Raw genomic sequence first — 23,946 nt, 5'->3', positions numbered from 1 at the left:
ATTTCATACAATAAATGCAATAACTATACTTCTGCCCTAATACTAATATGATACTTTGAGCATATCCCTCTGAAAACACTGCCCCATATATTATGTCCTAAATCAATTATACTCTAGTTATAAGTAACCCTCTCAGGCAAACCTCTGCCAATTCAATTTTAAAGACCCTGAATTTCCAGAACTGTAAACAACCATTCGTACTTATTTCTTTTTCATATTTTAATTTTACATTTAAGTATTTATATAGTTAATGTAGTTTAACTATTCAAAGCAAGACACTGAAAATACCTAGATGGGTCCACACAACACCATAAACAGATAGGTTTGGTCCTGGCCTTTTTATTAGCTCTTAGTAAGATTATGCATGTAAGCATACCTGCCCCAGTGAAAATGCCCTCTAGATCACCCGGATCAAAAAGAGGAGGTATCAAGCACGCATGAGTGCAGCTCAAAACACCTTGCTCAACCACACCCCCACGGGAAACAGCAGTGATAAATCTTTAGTAATAAACGAAAGTTTAACTAAACTATACTAATATTTAGGGTTGGTCAATTTCATGCCAGCCACCGTGGCCATAGGATTAACCCGAGCTAATAGAGCTCAGTATAAAGAGTGTTTAAGGTCTGCCCTCAATAAAGCTAAACTCCAACTAAGTTGTAAAAAACTTCAGCTGAAATAAAATATACTACGAAAGTGGCTTTAATACCCTGAAGACACAATAGCTAAGACCCAAACTGGGATTAGATACCCCACTTTGCTTAGCCCTAAACCCTAATAGTTACATTAACAAAACCATTCGCCAGAGTAGTACAAGCAACAGCTTAAAACTCAAAGGACTTGGCGTTGCTTTATATCCCTCTAGAGGAGCCTGTTTTACAATCAATGAACCCTGATACATCTCACCACCTCTTCCCCCCAGCCTATATACTGCCATCTTCAGCAAACCCTGAAAAGGTTATAAAGTAAGCACAAATACACACATAAAAACGTTAGGTCAAGGTTTAGCCCATGAGGTGGCAAGAAATGGGCTACATTTTCTATGTTCATAAACTCTCACGACAACCTTTATGAAATCCATGGCTCAAGGAGGATTTAGCTGTAAACCAAGAGCAGACTTCTTGGTTGAATAAGGCCATGAAACACGCACACACCACCCGTCACCCTCAAGTATTACTCCAGAAATCACTACTACTAAAAATTTTCTACACACATATAGAGGAGATAAGTCATAACAAGGTAAGCGTACTGGAAAGTGTGCTTGGACAAACCAAAGTGTAGCTTAAGCCAAAGCATCTGGCTTACACCCGGAAGATTTCATGACGACCTGATCACTTTGAGCCAACTCTAGCTTCAAACCTCACTAAAAATATTATTAAATTATCTTAATCAAACCATTTACCCTAGACAAAAGTATAGGCAATAGAAATTTTTACCCTGGCGCAATAGACATAGTACCATCAGGGAAAGATGAAAGAACTGTATCAAGCATTAAAAAGCAAAGACAAACCCTTGTATCTTCTGCATAATGTATTAACTAGAAATAACTTTACACAGAGAATTATAGCCAAGTTCTCCAAAACCAGACGAGCTACCGAAGAACAGCTGAAAAAGCACACTTACCTATGTGGCAAAATAGAAGATTCATGAGTAGCGGTGACAAGCCTATCGAGCCTGGTGATAGCTGGTTGTCCAAGATGGGATCTTAATTCAACTTTAAACTTACCCACAGAATTATTTAATCTCCCTGTAAGTTTAGACAGCTCTTTAGACCCTAGGAAACAACCTTCCTACAGAGAGTAAAAAATATTTCCACCATAGTTGGCCCAAAAGCAACCACCAATTAAGAAAGCGTTTAAGCTCCACATCTATCTTAAATTCTAGTCACTCTACTGAACTCCTAACATCACATTGGACTAATCTATTACTTAATAAAAGCAATAATGTTAGTATAAGTAATATGAAAATATTCTCCATTGCATAAGCTTACATCAGACTGGAATAACCTACTGACAGCCTAATATTAATAAAAGATATAATAAGCTCTTTATTATTTACACTGTTAACCCAACACAGGTATGCTCTAAGGAAAGAATACAAAAAGTAAAAGGAACTCCGCAAATTTTACCCCACCTGTTTACCAAAAACATCACCTCTAGCATTACCAGTATTAGAGGCACTGCCTGCCCAGTGACATATGTTCAACGGCTGCAGTATCCTGACTGTGCAAAGGTAGCATAATCACTTGTTCCTTAAATAGGAACTTGTATGAATGACCACACGAGGGTTCAGCTGTCTCCTACTTTTAATCAGGGAAATTGACATATCCGCGAAGAGGCGGATATAAACAAATAAGACAAGAAGACCCTATGTATGGAGCTTTAATGTATTAATGCAAATAAAAACTTAAGCCTACAGGCCCTAGCCTACTATCCCTGCATTAAAATTTTTGGTTGGGATGACCTCAGAGCATAATTCAACCTCCGAGCAACCTAAACTAAGACTGCACTAGTCTAAGCAAGTTAATATATATTGACTCGATAATTTGATCAACGGAATAAGTTACCCTAGGGATAACAGCGCAATCCTATTCTAGAGTCCATGTCAACAATAGGGTTTACGATCTCCATGTTGGATCAGGACATCCTAATGGTGTCGCCGCTATTAGGGGTTTACGTTGTTTCAGCTTATTTTCGTTCAAACCTGTTGTTGCCCTTCACTTATAATAGAAACATAAGAGGAGAGGACATTACTAGCAGAATTGTATTCAGATGACATTAAAGGTTTGTAAACAACACCAAAGTTTCACTTTTATGCAATGGACTAAAGCCAGAAGTCTAAGAGTTGAACAATCGTTTGTTCGACGATTAAAGTCCTACGTGATCTGAGTTCAGTCCGGAGTAATCCAGGTCGGTTTCTATCTATTTAACATTTCCCCTAGTATGAAAGGACAAGAGAAATAGGGTCCACTTCATAAAGTGCCCTCGCTCCATAGATGATGCTATCTCAATCTAACAAATCATCACACACCCTACCCAAGAACAGGGTTTGTTAAGATGGCAGAGCCCGGCAATTGCGTAAGAGTTAAAACTTTATAATCAGAGGTTCAACTCCTCTCATTAACAATATGCCTATAATTAACCTTCTCCTACTTATTATCCCTACTTTCATCGCTATAGCATTCCTTACACTTATCGAATGAGAAATCTTAGGCTACATACAACTATGCAAAGGACCTAATATTGTAGGTCCCTACAGGCTGCTTCAACCATTCGCTGACCCAATAAAACTTTTCACCAAAGAACCCTTACAGCCCTCAACATCTACTATTACCCTTTATATTATTGCTCCAATCCTAGCCCTTTCTATCGATCTCCTCTTATGAACTCCCCTCCCTATACCAGATCCTCTAATTAATTTTAATATAGGCCTCCTATTTATACTAGCCATATCAAGCCTAACCATTTATTCTATGATCAGGATGAGCATCTAATTCAAAATATGCACTAATCGGCGCATCACGAGCTGTGGCCCAGACAATTTCAAATGAGGTCACCCTAGCCATTATCCTGTTATCAGTTTTACTGATAAGTGGTTCATTTAACTTATATGCACTCATCACAATGCAAGAACTCCTCTGACTGCTCCTACCATCATTTCCCCTAGCCATAATATGATTATCCCCACACCAGCAGAAACTAACCAAGCCCATTTTGATCTAACAGAAGGAGAGTCAGAATTAGTCTCAGGCTTCAGCATCAAACATGCAGCAAGCTCATTTGCCCTCTTCTTTATAGCAGAGTACAAGAATATTATCGTAATAAATGCCCTAACTACCACTATCTTCCTAGGAGCACTACACACCATATATTCACCAGAACTCTATACCATAAATTTCATTACCAAGACCCTTCTTTTAACCACCCTATTCTTATGAATTCTAAGAGCATACCCTTGATTCTGCTACAACCAGCTCATATATCTTCTATGAAAAAATTTCCTACGACTTACACTAGCATTCTGTATATGACATATCTCAATGCCTGTCCTAATTTCTAGCATCCCACCCCAAACACAGGAAATATGTCTGACAAAAGAATTACTTTGATAGAGTAAACAACAGAGGTTAAAATCCTCTTATTTCTAGAACTATAGGAATTGAACCTACCCCTGAGAATCCAAAATTCTCCATGCTACCTATCACACCATGTCCTAGAGTAAGGTCAGCTAAATAAGCTATCAGGCCCATACTCCGAAAATGTTGGTTACACCCTTCCCACACTAACTAATCCCTTAGCTCAACTTGTTATTTCCCGTATTATTTTTACAGGAACTCTTATCACAATGCTAGGATCACACTGATTTCTCATCTCAACAGGGCTAGAAATAAACATACTAGCCCTTATCCCAATCCTAATTAAAAAAAAATAAGTCCCTACTCTACAGCTCTACAAAAGCAGCAACCAAATATCTCCTTACGCAAGCAACCACATCTGTAATTCCCATAATAGGTATCCTTTTCAACAACCTGTCCTCTGGACAATGAACAATAATAAACACTATTAATCAATTTTCATCATTAATAATAGTGACCCTAGTAATAAAACTAGGAATAGCCCCCTTTCACTTCTGAGTCCCAGAGGTAACCCAAGGAACCTCTCTAATACCTGGTATACTTCTCCTCACATGATATTGTGAAGAAACATCGATTATGTTTTAAATTTTCCCATCAACAAACACGAACATCCTCCTGTCTATCACAATTCTATCCATTATAGTAGGCAGCTGAGGAGGGCTTAACCAAGCACAATTGTGTAAAATCTTAGCCTACTCCTCAATCACTCACATAGGCTGAATAATAGCAGCACTACTCTATAACCCAAACACTACCATTCTAAACCTAATTATTTATTTTATCTTAACAATAACCATATTTTTAACACTCAACCTGAGTATAAGCACCACAACGCTGTCACTATTACACACCTGAAACAAATTAACATGGTTGACACCTATAATTCCACTAATTCTACTATCTCTAGGAGGTTTACCTCCATTAACAGGGTTCCTGCCTAAATGAATCATCATCCAAGAATTCACAAAAAACAAGAGCCTTATTGCCGAACCATTATAGCTATCATAACCCTACTCAACCTGTACTTTTACATACGCCTAATTTATTCCATCTCAGTGACATTATTCCCCACATCTAATAATATGAAAATAAAATGACAATTCGAAAACACAAAACCCATACTATTCTTCCCCCACTTATCTCTTCTACCCTCCTCTTACCTGTCTCTCCATTAATACTAACTACAACTTAAAAATTTAGGTTAAATAAGACCAAGAGCCTTCAAAGCGTGAAGATTACACTTAATTTCTGTAACAGACCTGAGGACTGCAAGACTCTATTCTGCATCAATTGAACGCAAATCAACCGCTTTAATTAAGCTAAGCCCTTGCTAGATTGGTGGAATTCAAACCCACGAAAATTTCTTTCGTTAACAGCTAAACACCCCAATCAACTGGCTTCAATCTACTTCTCCGCCGTTGGGAGAAAAGGCGGGAGAAGCCCCGGCAGGACTGAAGCTTCTCCTTTGAATTTGCAATTCAACATGAGAAATCCCCTCAGGGCTGCTAAAAAGCAGCCCTGGCCTGTCTTTAGATTTACAGTCTAATACTTACCCAGCCATTTTACCTTTTTTTCCCCACTTATGTTCATCAATTATTGATTGTTTTCAACTAACCACAAAGACATAGGAACTCTATACCTGCTCTTCAGCACATGGGCAGGGATACTAGGCACCGCCTTAAGCCTTCTAATTCAAGCAGAATTAGGCCAACTAGGAACTCTGCTAGGGGATGATCAGATCTACAATGTTACTGTTACCACCCACACATTCATTATGATCTTCTTTCTGGTAATACCAGTCATAATTGGGGGATTCAGCAACTGATTAGTCCCTCTGATAATTGGTGCACCCAACATAGCATTCCCCCTAATAAATAATATGAGTTTCTGACTTCTTCCCCCATCTTTTCTGCTTCCACTTGCATCCTCAATAGTAGAAGCTGGCACTGGAACCAGCTGAACAGTTTATCCCCCTTTAGCAGGAAATCTAGCATATGCAGGAGTCTCTGTGGATCTGACCATCTTCTCGCTCCACTTGGCAGGTGTTTCTTCTATCTTAGGGGCCATTAACTTTATTACCACAATGACTCTTTTCTCACTAGGAAAGTATTTCTGATTACATAATTAATTATATAGCCACATTAGTGTTAAGCTATCACTATCATTTTTGACATCAAAACATCGAATAAGTATATATCGTGAACAGTGGCAAAAAAGGAAACAGAGATAGAGGGAAATGGAAAAGAAGAGTAAGACACATGAAGAAGACAAATATTTGTTTCTAAAAGTAAGTGTGTTTGAGGGACAACTGGCAAATGTCACAAGTTCTACAGTCTTTGTGATGTTTAGATATTCAGGTATTACAGGAATATATTAAATAATGAGTGTGTTTTTATCATATCAATAATTTCATCCATACTTTGAAAATATTAGAGTTCAAGAATGTATTCATTTTCTATTATGCCCTATATTCAAAACCTGTGTCTTGTACATATTCCATGTTCATCTTGTTCCATTTTCTTCTAGATAGTGTAAACTACTATATACTACTGGATACTTTATTCATAGCTATTTTTCAAAAGAACAAGCTTTTAAATTTATTACTTTTGGATTAGTTTGCATTTTACTAATGATTTGTATCTGTCTTTTATTCACGACCTCTTTCCTCTTCTGTTAGGTTTATTCTGTTGCTCTTTTATTATTATTTTTGCTTTTTATTATGATTTTCTTGTATCATGTAATCTGCTATCCGCTTTAATAAGATGTGCATTTAAGGCTATGATCTTCCTAAGAATGCAATTGAGGCTTGTTCAATAGCCTCCTGGAAATAGTCTGAAAACTATTTTTAATGCAAATAGTCTAATGAAATGGTTTAGCAGTGTAGAGTAAAAACATCTAGGTAATTTCTTCCCTATGCATGGAGTGTTTCCTTTAAATTCAGAAGCTCTTCTAATTAACAGTCAACAATTTGGAAAATATGTGTAAACTATGCTGAATACTCAGGAATTAGTGAGTTATGGACTTTAAACTTTAGATCCTATTAACTGACATCTCAAGACAGAAATTTATAATATGTAACCTATGATACAGTTAGAAGTGATTCTATCATATGTGTCTTCAATCTAATTACACACAGTAGCTCATGAAGACTAACAGTAGGACAAGGAGCATGCTCACTGACCTACATGCATTCTCCCTACTTCATGGGCACAGAAACCTGTCTCCTGCCATTTTATTATTCAGATATTCAAGGCTTCACTGCTGAAAGGATTTAAACTGCAATTATTCATTAAGAGCCAGAGAATTGGTCAGGCGCGGTGGCTCACGCCTGTAATCCCAGCACTTTGGGAGGCCCAGGCGGGCAGATCACAAGGTCAGGAGATCGAGATCGTCCTGGCTAACACGGTGAAACCCCGTCTCTACTAAAAATACAAAAAATTAGCTGGGCGTGGTTGCAGGCACCTGTAGTCCCAGCTACTTGAGAGGCTGAGGCAGGAGAATGGCCTGAACCCGGGAGGCGGAGCTTGCAGTGAGCGGAGATCGCGCCACTGCACTCTAGCCTGGGCGACAGAGCGAGCCTCCATCTCAAAAAAAAAGAGCCGCAGAATTCAGAATTTGACAAAATCCAAGAACAGTCATTCAGGTCTCCATATAGAGAAACAAATATCAAGCAGAGTGGTTGTTTATTTTCTTAGGAGCAATGAAGTCTCAACTCAGATATTATAATTGGACTGAAGCTGATTGTTATGATAAACAAATCATGAAAGTTGAGTGTCTTTGTATTCTATCCAACAAAACCACAGCATGTAGAAATCAGCACTGAAATGGAATTTAATCTGATGTGCATTCACTATTTTCAGTAAGAGCAAACATGGGTGTAGAATTTATGGGATTCATCCAGAATCTCACAAATTATGGTAGAGCTGGTACTAGAATCCTCTTCAGTTCTCAGCACATTTCACACAAACTGGTATTACAAATGCACAATGTATTTGTTAAAAGCAGAAATTAAAAACTAATTCGAAAATTGTTAGCTGTTGGTTATACTCAGAAGAAAATGCTTTCATATTTGATGATTCAATATGGCTTTGACCCAATTTGTTTCTGTATCTGATAGTGTTTAAGTCTTGCAGTCAGGCATTCAGGGTCTGAACTACCTTTCAAAGAAAGTCTGTATTTGAGCTCTGTTTTTAAAGGGGCACTAATGTTCTCTGCCTTTATTATCAAAAGTATAATATTGTGGAAAACAGAAAGCACCTAATTTTGCGTCTTAATAGATAACATACCTGCTTCTGGCAGATTCTAGTTTTGGCAGAATCTTCCCCTTGACATCAGGATCATCTCTGCATGCATTCCCAGTCTTTGACTGAGACAGCTCCTGGAGATCAGCTTCCAGGTCAGACACTTAAAAGTGCAAAAATTATCGACTGAAGCAGACAAACATAAAATATAAATAAGGAAATTACAATATTCTTTTCCTCAGCATTATGAAATAAAAGCCTGTAGGCTAGTGTCATAACAAATGTGATGCAAAAATGTTACAATTTCGTTTTCTCATATTATGAAGTCTTATTTTATTTTATGTATTTAATTGTTTTTTGAGACAGGGTCTCACTCTGTCCAGGCTGCAGTGCAGTGGTACCACCTCGGCCCACTGCAGGCCCAACCTTCTGGGCTCAACAGATCCTCCTGTCTCAGCCTCATGAGTAGCTGAGCCTGTAGGTGAATGCCACCACAAAGGATAATTTTTGTATTTTTTAGTAGAGATGGAGTTTCCCCAGGTTGCCCAGGCTGGCCTCAAACTCCCAGGCTCAAGGGATCTGCCGGCCTTGGCCTCCCAATGTTTTGGGATTATATACATGAGGCACTGGTCCTGGCCTGAAATCTTATTTTAAATGACAATCTAAGGATAAATCACACTACACCTACATTTTCCATATGTTAGTTATCATTGTGTATTATGAATAGCAAGTATCAACTATCTAAGAAATCTGAAGTCTGCCACATAAATAGCATTTTAATCATAACTTAAATGTAATTTTCTGAAAGTTTACATCAATGTATTGGCTGGCCTATGACAAGTCATACAGTCGTGACACCCATCCCTTGTTGAAGTAACCTGAAAATTTTCTGGTAAAATTAATTGAAGTTATGCTTAGGTCCAAAGGCCCTACATGTAACTTTCCATAGATGAATCTCATTGAGAATGAAGTACCAACAACAACAGCAAAATCACTGTCCTGCAGTGAGAGTACAGGAAGTTGAGTGCAAATAAATAACTGGGTATATACCCAAAGGATTATAAATCATTCTGCTATAAAGACACATGCACTCATATGTTTATTGCAGCACTATTCACAATAGCAAAGACTCAGAACCAACCTAAATGCCCATTAATGATAGACTGGATAAAGAAAATGTGGCACATATACACCATGGAATACTACACAGCCATAAAAAGGGATAAGTTCATGTCCTTTGCAGGAACATGGATGAAGCTGGAAACCATCATTCTCAGCAAACTAACACAGGAAAAGAAAATCAAACACTGCGTGTTCTCACTCATAAGTAGGAGTTGAACAATGAGAACACATGGACACAGGGAGGGGAAAATCACACACCAGGGCCTGTCCGGGGCTGGTGGGGGTAGGGGAGGGAGAACATTAGGAGAAATACCCAATGTAGACTATGGGTTGATGGGTGCAGCAAACTACCATGGCATGTGTATACCTCTATAACAAACCTGCACATTCTGCACATACATCCCAGAACTTAAAGTATAATTTAAAATAAATAAATAAACAAACCAGCATTGTGGACAGTCATATTCTGGAAACCCCTTAACAGTGAATTGCTAAATAATCCATGGCCCAAATTCTGTCAGTGTTTACCTTGAAAATGCTACCCGTTGAGAAACAATTTCTGTTTCATGATAAACTTACGGCACTTTAAGTTTTCTAATTATAAAAGTGTTTAAACAACTTTTAAAAGCCTCTCAAAATCATACTAATATAGCTATCCATATGCCAGTGTCCTGAATTATCCAACTTTTACCAAACATACTGTCAAAAACGCCAATGAAAGGAAACAGTGGCTGTCATTCATTGAGCTCTTTTCTGGAGTTTCTATCCTGCTTCACTGAACTGTGTTTTGTCCTGAGCCAATAATGAAGTACCTTATAGTACAGCCATATTTGAGTATTACGCATCTTAAGCAAAACCAGTCACTTTCTCTTACAACATAGATGATAGGAAGAACATAAACCTTGAAACGAAATATGAATTCTGTCTCCATGACTCAAGTGTTCTTTGGTAAACCTCAACCCATGAGCCTCAGTTTTCTTATTTATAAAATGGGGTTAACATCCCTATGCAAATGGGCTTTACTCAGGGTGTTACAAAGTAGGGTGACTTGGCACTCTACGTGCTATTAAAGGGTGCATACAACACTGTGAACACCACGGTTGAGAAGATGATATAACATTCTAAGAAGATCAAATTACACTAGTGAAATAATGTACATTTTCTTACACCAAATCATTTCAAAAATCAAGTTTTGTTGGCATGCAGAGCCCCTCCCATTCGAACCTCCAGGGTGGAGTTGAGAAGTTGCAACACAGCACTGGGTGCTCCTCACTGGACACCTCTACCAGGCACTCTACAGACCTCAAGGCCGTGGTCACCTAAGTCCTAATTTAGCAAGGACGGTATTTGCAAGCATATAAAGTAGATCTCAAAGAAAAAGAGAAGATTCATTTTATCCAGAGACTGCACAAGACCGCAAACCATACTCTTCACTTTTCCAGCCAACTTTCAGCAAATGTTTGAGATCCTTTCCTAATGTTTTCTTTCCTCCTGTTACTGGTCATGGTATAATGTGTGATGCACACATAGGCCTCCTCCCCTTCCCACAGACATCTTTCATTCCCTTCCCAGCACCTTGAATCTCAGCTGCACCCTGTTCTTCTTCTCTTTCCTGACCAGGTGTAGGATCCCGACTTTCAGTTGGTGGTTCCTCTTCTTGAGACTCTTCATGACTGGGCTCCTGGGACCAGCAGGGGTGAGTGTGTGCAAATACACTCACATACATCTCAATAATATAAGTATACAGAATACATAGATACTTCTGATCATAAGTCTAAGACGTTTCTCCAACACTATTTCATATTCTTAATGTTTCATAAAGTTACTCTTCCCACAGAGAGTTTACTCTAAGACAGTTACCCTCAAGGGCTTTGGAAGCCGTTTTAATCTGTCTTGGTACAGATGTGTGCAATCAGTTATCAATAAGCATGAGAAGGAAGTCATGGGCAAAAACCGGGGAACAGAAGATCATCCATCCAGACAAAACCAGAATATAATCCTCTTGGATTAGTCTGTCCTTCATGAGATGCCATGATCATTTTTTATCAGCATGGAAGACCTTTACCAGTGTGTGTATACTATTTCAACAACACTATCACAAAAATAACTTTCTGCTAATAGAAAACATTGAATGTTAAGGCACTCACAAGCAGAGGCACAGTCAGCTCAGAAGGTCATAAACTTCATCTTGGTATAGGCCTATATGTTGATCTTCCTTGGCACCTCATATTTCACTCTGCAAACAGAATATGGTGATTGGGAAAATGCACTTGAGAGGATAGCTATATTTAGCCACTTCTATGGACAAATGTTAACTTGTAATTTTTTTAAAATTTGGAAAAACTTTGAAAGTAAGTCCCAGGGCAAGTGTGTGTGTATGTCTTCTGAATCGTATGCTTGCAAAGCTACTTATGTTGGTCAAGCTAGCACAGCAATGTCTTAAGGCTCCTGGCAAAGACGCAGGAAATTTCTGATGAGGTTTTTGGTGTCACAATTGGACTCTCCATCATGGAGACATTTAGGAAAATACAGCTAGAGAATTAAAATCTGAGTGACAACGGCTTTTCTCACACACCCATTTGCTAGGCCCATTTGCCCCCTAAAATCAAGTTTTGTTGGAATGCAGAGCCCGGCCCATTCGAACCTCCACGGTGGAGTTCAGAAATTGCGACAATGCGCTGGGTGCGCCTCACAGGCCACCTCTGCCGGGCACTCTACAGACCTCAGGGCTGTGGTCACCAGCCCGCAGCATTCCCAGTTTCTAGGCTCCTTCCTTACCACGCACTTTGTCCCTTCCCATCCCTTCCCATCCACCCAGACTTCCCACCTAGGAGTCTGGAATCTGTCCTCTGTTGGGGGTTCCAGATGCTTCCAGGACTCAGATACCTCCAACAGCAACCCCAGCAGTTGCCCCATCTCCACCTGACCCCCCTCCACTCCGTGGCCCTCCTTCCTCCCTAGTTGTGGCCCTGCCAAGACCAGAAGGCCCATGGCCGTGGTGCCGCATGAGAACTACGACCTTGAGGCACTTCTACCTCTGAGCCAGGGACCACGCTGCCTGACCCATTCAGAAGCTTGCTGGCTCCTCCTCACACTCATTCTCACTCCACCTCCCGGGAGGACTGCCCTGCGGACCCACCCGCTACGTTTCAGTAGGGGAGAAAGAGTCCAGACAGCAGGAAAGCGACCCTCACACCCTCTCAGCCCCATAGCTGTTGCGGGAAGTCAGGGATCCCAAACACAGGGACCGGCTGAAGCCATGGTAGAAGAACGTGGATTGTGAAGATTTTATGGACATTTGTTAGTTCCCCAAATTAATACTTTTGTAATTTCTTATGCCTGTCTTTACTGCAATCTCTAAACATAAATTGTAAAGATTTCATGGACACTTATCACTTCCCCAATCAATACCCTTGTGATTTCCTATGCCTGTCTTTACTTTAATCTCTTAATCCTGTCAGCCAAGAAGGATGTATATCGTCTCATGACCCTGTAATAATTGCGTTAACTACACAAATTGTACAGCATGTGTGTTTGAGCAATATGAAATGTGGGCACCCTGAAAAAAGAACAGAATAACAGCAATTGTTCAGGGAATAAGAGAGATAACCTTAAACTCTGACCGCCGGTGAGCCAGGCAGAACAGAGCCATATTTCTCTTCTTTCTAAAGCAAATGGGAGAAATATCGCTGAATTCTTTTTCTCAGCATGGAACGTCCCTGAGAAAGAGAATGCGCACCTAGGGGTAGGTCTCTGAACTGGACCCCCTGGGGCGCACCTATCTCTTATGGTTGAGATTGCAGAGGTGAAATAAACTGCAGTCTCCCATAGTGCTCTCAGGCTTATTAGGAAGAGGGAATTCCTGCCTAATAAATTTTGGTCAGACCAGTTGATCTCAAAACCCTATCTCCTTATAAGATGTTATCAATGACAATAGTGTCCCCGAAACTTCATTAGCAATTTTAATTTCGCCTCGGTCCTGTGGTCCTGTGATCTTGCCCTGCCTCCACTTGCCTTGTGATATTCTATTACCCTGTTAAGTACTTGATGTCTGTCACCCACACCTATTCGCACACTCCCTCCCCCTTTTGAAAATCCCTAATAAAAACTTGCTGGTTTTTGTGGCTTGTGGGGCATCACAGATCCTACCAACGTGTGATGTCTCCCCCAGACACCCAGCTTTAAAATTTCTCTCTTTTGTACTCTGTCCCTTTATTTCTCAAGCCAGCCAATGCTTAGGAAAATCGAAAAGAACCTACATGATTATTGGGGCAGGTCCCCCGATACATAGCGTTTGCAATGTGCTGCAGAGGGGTCGACCAGAAGCCTAGTGAACATGCGCACTGAGGCAGCCACCCAAGAAGCATGTGCAGTGAGATCTGACTTTGTCTTTTGGGCTGAGTTGCCCCTCCTTGTCCCGTCACGTCCAGTCCTCCTCTCCTTCCCAGGTCCCCACTAAGGAGGTTGGAATCCACCCTCTGTGGGTGGATTCATATGCTTAGGGCCTCAAAGACCTCAAATAGTGTACCCCTTCACAACTCACTCCAAGTGCAGCTGACCCTCCTCCCCTCTAGGGCCCTCCTTCCTCCCTTGTCTGGGCCTCCCATGACAACAAGGCCATGGCAGCATCACTGCCTTTTAGTAGAAGGATGACCACCTTGCAACCCTTTTCTCTACGTGGCCATGGATCCAGTCGCCTGATGCACGCAAAGACCACCCGCCCCTCCTCACACTCACTCCTCCTTCAACTTCTGGGAGGGCTGATCTGCAGACCTACCGGCTGGATCCTAGTTGGCAAGAATGAAAGAAGTCACCATCTGTTGCCAGGCCCAGTGGCTCACGCCTGTAATCCTAGCACTTTGGGAGACTGAGGCAGGTGGATTACCTGAGCTCATGAGTTCCAGACCAGCCTGGGCAACACGTTGAAACCTCGTCTCTACTAAAATACAAAAAATTAGCAGGGCGTGGCGGCATGCACTTGTATTCCCAGCCACTCGGGAGGCTGAGGAAGGAGAATTGCTAGAACCTGGGAGGCAGAGTTTGCAGTGAGCCGAGACCACGCCACTGCATGCCAGCCTGGACAACAGAGCGAGAGTCCACCTTAAAAAAAAAAAAAAAAGTCACCATCTGTCAGGGCTCTGCAGGGACAGGAGACAGACACCAACGCACATGGGCAACAAAGGACTTGCCCAGCAAGGGGCATGCACACTATTAAGTCACATACATGCAGGGCCAGACAGGGTTTTCCTGCTGTCCCCAGACTCACATCCACAGGGTCTCAGGAACATAAAGAAAGAGACTTGAGAGATCTTTTTGTTTTGTTTTGTTTTGTCTCTTGCCAACCATTCTCATGCATCCAGAAACTTTGGGAACAGACAGTCCCACATCACCCTTAGTGGAAGACGTATCTCAGAAAGACCTTTTGTGAAAGAACTAAATTATTTTCATATCTATATTTATAAATGCTTTTCTTCAGACAGGATGTCTCTCAGTTACCCAGGCTGGAGGGCAAGTGGCATGACCATACCTCACTGCAACCTCGATCTCCCGGGCTCAAGCAATCCTCAAGACACAGTCCCCCTGAGTGGCTGGTACTACAGGTGTGGACACCACACCTGGGCAATTGATTGATTTATTTCTTTAGGCAGTGGTTTCACTATGTTGCTCAGGCTGGTCTTGAATTCCTGGGCTCAAGTGATCCTCCCACCTTGGCCAATTTTTATACATGCTTTGATTAATCAATTTTTATTTGGTTCTGTGTTTTCTGTCATGCTTGCAATGAGTTTAACTAAATTCTAATGCAGACTAAATAAATACACACCTGTTTACTATTTTTAGGTTGTGTTATTGCACATTTAAGTCTCTGGAATAGTAACAGATTTACATGAATATAACTGTAGGTCATTCAGGCAGTGTATAGTTCAGAAATCTCCATAGATGTTGATGGTAGGATCTAGGCTCAGTCTACTGTGACATGATGCACAGCAGTGGTGACTATGCTCATCATAAACTGTACTCCCCAAATAGCAGCCAAATAACCTGTTCATAAGACAGCTCTGACATTATTTGCATAACACTGTAAGGTAGAACACTACCTCAAAAGAGCCACTAGTATGTCAGATATGGACTGGCTTTAGGCATATTTATTCTGATTTTGAAATCTGGTGTAAAGTGGGTCTTTTAAAGTCAGGGACAGTTTTGTTAGAATTGGGTAGGAATCATAATGATCTAGGATTGATGGAGCCAACAAGACAAGGATTTTTAGACTAAGGCTTCAAAGAGTTTTGGGATTGAAAAACGTCATTTGACACTTTTTATTGAGGAGTTGATGGATCTTTCAGGCAGTTGCTGAAACAACAGTAAAGTTCTTTGCAACGTTTATTTTCCTAGGCAAGAGATTCCTGTGTTAGTAAACTTATGTTGATGAAGCTAGTGGAGTATAAACTCACACTAATGTAGACAGTAAGCTGTGTGCATGATTCCTGTTGTCTTTACTTTTATATTACTTAGCAGTTTAATGTGGGAAATAGTACATGAAAAGGAAGCATAGGAAGGGGGCCGTGATCAGACGTAGCTTTTTGTAAGTAAATTAGAACATAGTGTTGAGCTGACTCCTATATATTCCATCCAGCTGGGCTTCCCTTAAGGAAATACCTTGAGTAGGAAAAGAGAGGTTTCTCAATTTCTCTGTCTCTAAAAAGCAGCTTGAGTAGGAATTGTGGTTCTTCAAGGTGTTTGTTTAGATGAAGTCTCACTCTGTCACCCAGGTTGGAATGCAGTGGCACAATCTCGGCTCACTACAACCTCTGCCTCCCAGGTTCAAGTGATTCTCCTGCCTTGGCCTCCCAAGTAGCTGGGACTACAGGCATGCGCTACCACTCCCAGCTAATTTTTGTATTTTTAGTAGAGATGGGGTTTCACCATGTTGGCCAGGCTGGTCTCAAACTCCTGACCTCGTGATCCACCCACCTTGGCCTCCCAAAGTGCTGGGATTACAGGCATGAGCCACTGCGCCTGGACCTTGTTTTTGTTTTCATTTTTGTTTTGTTTTGTTTTGTTTTGTTTGGAGTAAGAGCAGTCATAATCCTGACCTAATATTAAGTGTATCTTTTATCTTTCATGTTAATTTCAGTTTTTAGTATAGTGCACTCAGAAGTTCTCAAAGAATGGAAGATAGTGATTTCTGGATTTAGACTTTCTGTGAGCAACTAATTAACACATGATCAAAGTCATGGCATCAGATGGCTGCATGGTTGTTCTTCACTGAGACCTGGATTTTAATGATTGCTGAGTAGCCGCACTCCAGCTTCAAAGGGCAGTGTTTAACCTCATGCCAAATTTAAGCTTCTTCCCACCATTCTTGTGGGAGATAACCCTTGACCAGCTGGATGGGTTCAAAGAATGATAATTTTAAAGAACTGAGATAAAATAATTGGTAAATAGTATCCATTGCATACAAAATATACAAATACACGGCACACCCACATATACATACTTATATTTATTTGTGTACTGAAGTATATACAAACTGTGTATTTCTCATGCATTGTAATAAAAGAGTTTGAAGGTCACTACCTTAGAGATTATGAGACAAAATGTTTAGAGGCCCTTTCTTTAGCCATCTGTGAAGATGGTGGATTAAGACTTGCTCAGAATAAATTCACTGTTGTCTGTAGCTTTCTACATAATGCTTTAAGTAGCTCTCAGTGATGTTTAAATTGGTCAATTTTATTGTGGGCATTTGACCCTTAGCAAACTCATTTGTGAACTCCTGAGTTGGTGAGAAAAAGTCTGATTAGTGGTAGGGTTTTAGTTCCTACCATGTGTTTCTGCAGCTACAGGGTGTGTTCATGCATGTGCTTCTGTACTCGTCTGATGGTGCTTTGATGTGTTCCCTTTCATTTCCCCCCTTTATTATTGACTGTCTCTTATGGTTCCTATTATGTACTTTATTAGCATCTAGTGACAATGCCATCTGTGGTATTCGGATTTGATCCATTTTACACATATTCCAAAATATTTTCAAGCATGAATATTTATTCTTACCAACTTTCCTGTAAGTACTCGGAGGAGTCCAATGCAATTAAATATGCATATTTGATGTTACATCTTACTGGGCAATAATTCTACTGCATTTATAATCAGACTAACAGTCGTTACACTTGAGGTATATGTCACCATCATGCTTACATAAATGACACATTGACCAAGACATAGAATGAAAGATTCTGAGATATTGACATTTTTTTAAAATGACCTTGAGAAATACACAATCATGGAATACTTGGAAAAATCATCCCTTTGAAACTGATGCAGGATAGACCAGCCCCAAAATTGAAGCTTAGCCTGAGAGGGCTCTTGGCTTTGCCCAGGAGAGATTTCAAGTGTGAGCTGGTAGTGTCAGACAGCAATCTTTTATTGAATGGAACTGCTCCTTGCAGAGCAGGGCTAACTCATAGGCACTACACTCAGAGTCACCAACCTATGGGGTCTTTGCAAACGCATTTCTATTGACTTATACCCACTTTCAATTATATGTACATTAAGGGCAGGTTAATGCAAGTTGAGGGGCGAGATATTTAGAACTTTCTATGAAAGGGGGTAACTTCCAGGCCATTGCCATGGGAAGCTGTTGTAACTTCCAGGTCATTGCCATGGCACTTGTAAACTGTGATGGTGCTGGTGGCAGTGTCTCAGGCTAATAAGCAATAAGGGCAATTAGGGATCACCCTTGTGGCCATCTGCTGGTTTCTGCCAGTTTATCCACTTTATTCTGTCTGAATCAGATTCTGTTTTAGTCAGCAGGGTTATGACCAGAAACAAGTCCTGCCAGTCTCCTACCTCAGATATATGTTTCTGTATCATTTAAGCCCTGGGACAAGTTTCTCAGACTGAAAACATGGTTTGGTAAAGCTGGATGCTTTCTTAAGGGGATAGGGTAAGATCAGAAAATAATCCATACTTTTCAGTCTGTGAGTAAATAAATTAAATAATGGATGAAAACGTATTTCTTAATGTGATGCAGAATAGTAGATATTAGATTAATACAGGGTCATGAATTTTTCTTTAACAGGCTTGGCAATAAATATTTTAGTCTTTGTGGGCCACATAGATTATGTGGCATATTGTGTTTTTTAAAAATAAGAGTTTAAAATGTAAAAAAAAAAAAAGTCCTTATCTTAAAGGCTATGCAAAAATGAGCCATGGGCTGGATTTAGCTACCAAGCCATAGTCAGCTATCCCCTGGATTATCTTTTAATTCAAATATTTGAATGCTGCATTTTTGTACCAGTAGTCAAAATATTAACAAAGGAGAGCTCTACCCCCACATAATATTTAGAAAGGCTCAAGAGAAAGTCACTTTGGCCCTGAAAATGAGAAAAAGCCTAATAATCTATGTTATCATTTTTTTTTTGGATCATGAGAGAGCTGAGGTAATAAGGCAGCCATGGGAACTGATACAAGAGGATGACAAGTCCCTCTGAGGAGAGATGACACACACAAACTGTGTTACCTCTGGCAGAACATGTGTGCAAGAAGTGACAGTCATAAAAGTGGATAAGAAGGAAACAACTGAAATGTAACAAATTCATAAAGTTCAAACGTAGGCAATTGAGAGAGCTGGAATCCCTAGAAGTCTCAGACATAAGTAGAATCCACGTTCACAGACAGATGAGACCCTGTCTCAAATAAAAAAATAGTCAAATTGTATAAGGCTAAATAAAAAAATCAAGAACAAAAATAACAGATGCTGGTGAGTTTATGGAGAAAAGGCAATGCTTATATACTGTTGGTGGAAGTGTAAATTATTTCAACCACTGTGGAAAGGAGTGTGGCAATTCCTCAAAAAGCTAAAAGCAGAACTACCATTTGACCCAGAATCCCATTACTAGGTATATAAAGACACATGCACATGTATGTTCACTGAAGCACTATTCACAATAAAAAAGACAGAATCAACCTAAATGCCTGTCAATAGTAGACTGGATAAAGACAATGCATCTATAAGAAAAAGAGAGACATCATGACCTTTGCAGCAACATGGATGGAGTTGGAGGTGATTATCATTAGCAAACTAATGTAGGAACAGAAAACCAAATGCCACATGTACTCACTTATAAATGGGAGCTAAATGATCAGAACACATGGACACATAGCAAGGACCAACACACTGGGGCCTATCAGAGGGTGGAGGGTTAGGAGGAGGGAGAGGATATGGAAAAATAACTGATGGACGCTAGGCTTAATACCTGAGTGTCAAAATTATCTGTACTACAAACCCCTGTGACACACATTTACCTGTATTACAAACCTGCACATGTACTCAACCCAAAATAAAAGTTTCAAAAAAACTCACAAAATATATGAAATATTCTGATATTTCTACTGAGAAGAAAGAAATTCACTTATTTTTGTACAAAGAAGGAAGAAAGGAAGAAGGAAGGGAGGGAGGGAGGGAGGGAAAGAGGAAGGAAGGAGGAGAAGAAAACAGAGAAAAATAGGGCTGAACAAATGTGTCTGTCTCTACCCAAACAGCTCTTGATGAGAAGGCACTTTGAGCAACTTGAGTGAGAAGTAACATAAATCAGAGGATGTATTAGTCTGCTCTCATGCTGCTGATAAAGACAAACCTGAGACTGGGCAATTTACAAAAAAGAAAAAAAATAAAAAGAGGTTTAATGGAGAACTCACAGTTGCACATGGCTGGGGAGGCCTCACAATCATGGCGGAAGGCAAGGAGGAGCAAGTCATGTCTTACACAGATGGCAACAGGCAAAGGGAGGGAGGTTGTACAGGGAAACTCCCCCTTACAGAACCATCAGATCTTGTGAGACCCACTCTCTATCATGAGAACAGCATGGGAAAGACCTGCCCCCATGATTCAATCACCTCCCACCGGGTCCCTTCCACAGGGTGGGGACACCACCAAACCATATCAGAAGATCTCAATCATCTCCATTTACAGCCTTTCAAAAGTTTTTCTGGCTGTTGTTTCTGAGCAATTCAAAACTGCCTTGGGGCCCAATGAATCCATGTATTCTCCTGAAGGGCATCTTTTACCTGGATTAACAGCACAGCTGAGAACTAAACTAACAGACCAGTTAGTTTAGGAAGAAAAAGGAAAGAAAAATATAGTAGACCAACATTTCCCTCCCCCATGATATTGTTCTCTTTTCACTTTTTCCATTCAATGTAGAGAAGGGTAATTGAATCCCAAAATTTCTAAGCTGAGAGACCTCTGAAAGATTATCCTATACAGCCATTTTCAAAATATTTTTAGCAACAGAACACTTGTGAAATGAAATTTCATCTAAAACCCTACTGCAGAAAATGGGGTGATAAAGTAATATTTTTCATATAAATGTATCACTTTAGTTTCAAGTTATCTTTCTATAAAGGCTGTCAGTAAATTTGATTGAGGTTCTTTTGAGGAACCCAACAAATTATTCTGTGGATTTCTGCATAACACTTCAGTTCCATATTAGCTTCTACATCTGAGTTTTTGGTATTTTTACTGTTACCGTTTCACGGCTGCAAGAAGATCTTGATTTTCACAATATATTTATCACTAATCTGTATCTTGGGAAAAAGAGAACCTCACTTTAAAAATAAACAAGTTACAAGTAAAGGATGGAAGAAGATATACCCTGCAAATATGAATCACATAAAAACTCAAGGTGTCAAATTAATACCTCACAAAGCACTCTTTATAGTGGAGATTATTACAAGGGACAAAATGGGACATTACATAATAATCATGAGATCTGGTCATTTAAAAGTGTGTGGTGCCTCCCTCCCCTCCTCCAACTCTCTCTCTCTCTCTTGCTCCTGCTTTTGCCATGTGAAGTGCTTGCTCCTGCTTCACCTTTTACCATGAGCAAAAGCTTCCTGAGGCCTCCCCAGAAGCTGTTACCAGAAAGGGGTCCCAATCCAGATCCCAAGAGAGGGTTCTTGGATCTCGCCCAATAAAGAATTCAAGGTGAGTCCACAGTGCAAAGCAAAAGCAAATTTATTAAGAAAGTAAAGTGGTGAAAGTACAGCTACTCTACAGACAGAGTAGGGTATTCCTAAAAGTAAGAAAAGGAATGCATCCACCCTAGGTACAATACTTGTTTATATACAGGATAAAAAAGATTATGGGGAGATGTGCTCTGTACAAGGGTTTGTGATAAAGGATTAATTTTCTTAATTACTATATTTTGCAAGAATTGATATGATCTTTAAAGCAAAATTAGGAATGCTTCTGTTCTCAAGATATTGGGATATCAGGACACTCCTAAGTCTGGATCTGTTCAGTAAAAACATCTAGAGGCTAGAAATACCTAATTTTCTGAGAATGCAGCCAAGCAAGCAAGGCCCAGCCTCATTTTTCCTAGATTTTTCCTATTTTTTCAAGATAGAATTGCTCTGGTTCGAATGCCTCTGACAAATCCAGCACCATGCTTTCTGTACAGCCTGCAGAACCATGAGCTAATTCAAGCCTCTTTTCTTTATAAATTACCCAGACTCCAGGTATTTCTTTACAGCAATGCAAGATGGCCTAATACAGGGTCTGCTTTGCTTAGGAGTCTCATGTTGATTGCAGTGTCCTCAGTGGTTTCTGAAGGAAGGCTAACTTATCTCCCAAATCCTGCTGGTGATGCTGATTTGCTCACATATGTCTGTGGCTGGTGTAACTTGCATTTTTGTCTCTCTCATCTTGGTCAGAATCTGGTACTCCCTGGCTGACTCAGCCTCAGCCCATGTGTGCTGGCTTCTGCAGACCCCTCTGAATCTGGGCTTCATCCTCCCTTCCGCCCCTGGCCAGGGTTGTCCACTACACAGCCTCAGCTGCAAGGTAACCTAGTCCCTATCTGGCTTAAGCTTGCCTCATGGTAGCACCCCTGGCTCTTGAATCAGCCACTTTCCATACCCTCCAACCCCTCCACCTTCTAAGAGAATGCAGCCCCTTGGGGTCTCACCTACAGCACAGCAATAACCAAGATCAGCTCTTGAAAGCAAAATCCCTCATTTCTAACCATCTATTTGCCCACTTTGTAGATGATAGCATGATCCAATAGATATGGAGAACGTGGTGATTCAAGTAAAAGGAATGATCATTACAAAAGCTTGCTTCTTGAGAATGTGGAAGGGCATGGGATTCAAGTGAAGGGCGTTAAGGAAAAAAATTATTCATGGCATTTGTTAAAGAACGGTAAGGCAGACTTCATTCAGGACCATCAAGATAGGTGTAGGGACCACTGCTATGGGGTTTTGTAGTGAAGGGAGAGAAACTGGGTTCCACTCCAAATACAACAACGAAAAGTGGGAATTTATAGCCAAGGAGCAGGGTGGGGAGCAATGGATGGAAAATTACTAAGAGGAAACACCACAGGTAAGGGGGTATTGTGGCTAAATTGAACTAACAGGATTGTTGGTGAAAGTGGGCCAGGGTCACCAGACATCACCTGGGGGATGAGGAACCTAACTGAGATATTGATGATGGGAAATTCTAACCAAACTGACTTAGCAGGATTCTTGCTAAAATTGCACAATGCAGCAACAAACATGGCAGTCTAAAAGTCCCCTGTCCAGGGCTGTCTACTCCACAGCCTCGGCTGCAGGGTCACCTAGCCCCTTGCTGGGTTAGGCTTCCTTTATGGCATGATCTTTAGCTCTTGAATCAGCCGCTTTCCACATCTGCCCCCCCATCCTCAGGGAATGCAGCCCCCTGTGGTGTCACCTACTTAACAGCAAGAACCGGGATCAGCCTAAACTCTAGCACTCCCTTTGCCAACTTTTTAGATAATAAAGTACAGATAGAGGAACATGATAATTCAGGAGAAAGCATAACTGCAAAGGATGATCCCTTAAGAAGGTGGAGGGCATAGGACCCAGGTGAAGGGCCTGGTCTCAAGTAGGATCCTGTCACTTCCTCCAGGGAAGCAGCCAAGATTGTAAGTGCAGGTCCACTGCTGTTGGGAAGTGGTGCGAATTCTTCTCTGATTGCTTCTATTTTCTCAAGGGAATATCAGTGTATATCATGAGAAAATTGGGTGCTGGTACTTGTGGAGGGATCTTGCAAGTAGACTAGACAGAGAAGGTACACTTGTGGAGGATGTACATTGTTTGTCTACTTGGGGGGGGATTGCCAGGAGAGTAGGGAGGAGAGAGTTAATAGCTTTGGGTAAGCTGGCTAAGGAAGGTGAATGGTGAGGAACGCGGTTGTGGTTAGTGGAGAGGAGGCCTCCTTAAGGCTAAAGGCTGTGGATGCTGGGGCACTGGAAGAGGGAGCTGTTAGGACACGATCGGGTGCTGCCCGTTATGAGAGTGGGGGATGCAAGAAGTGGACATCGTGGAGGGGCGCGGTCTTTCCTGAGGCCCAGGGCATGGCCGCGGGCGGAAGAGACTTAAGTGGGCGGGAGGAGACCCCCCCTGAGGACGGAGAGGCGCCGGCCACGGCCTGGTCA

The 23,946-nt window shown here is 40.8% G+C and overlaps 1 protein-coding gene across 1 annotated transcript; it reads right to left on the bottom strand.

The window, feature by feature from the left end:
- Nucleotides 1-8,435: 8,435 nt before the first annotated feature.
- Nucleotides 8,436-12,503, bottom strand: LOC103889057 (X antigen family member 1-like). Its single transcript, XM_024240427.2, has 3 exons — nucleotides 12,424-12,503; nucleotides 11,072-11,177; nucleotides 8,436-8,537 (listed from the first exon to the last, which is right to left on the bottom strand). Exons 1-3 carry the CDS (start codon nucleotides 12,501-12,503, stop codon nucleotides 8,436-8,438), a joined length of 288 nt encoding a protein of 95 aa, XP_024096195.2.
- Nucleotides 12,504-23,946: the final 11,443 nt, after the last annotated feature.

The sequence above is a fragment of the Pongo abelii genome, chromosome X (assembly GCF_028885655.2).
Source record: "Pongo abelii isolate AG06213 chromosome X, NHGRI_mPonAbe1-v2.0_pri, whole genome shotgun sequence".
NCBI classification, from domain to species: Eukaryota; Metazoa; Chordata; class Mammalia; order Primates; family Hominidae; genus Pongo; species Pongo abelii.
The sequence above is the reverse complement of the archived record's forward strand: the minus strand, read 5'-3'. Positions and strand labels throughout refer to the sequence as shown.

Bases quoted from the DNA above. Each gene is read 5' to 3' on its own strand.
- LOC103889057 (XM_024240427.2), bottom strand. From the start codon at position 12,503: ATGCGGCACCACGGCCATGGGCCTTCTGGTCTTGGCAGGGCCACAACT. The intron at 11,178-12,423 runs GTCAGGTGGAGA...TGCTGGTCCCAG, and splicing joins GGGCCACGGAGTGGAGGGGG to GAGCCCAGTCATGAAGAGTC. The intron at 8,538-11,071 runs GTGCTGGGAAGG...TGCACTTTTAAG, and splicing joins GGGTGCAGCTGAGATTCAAG to TGTCTGACCTGGAAGCTGAT.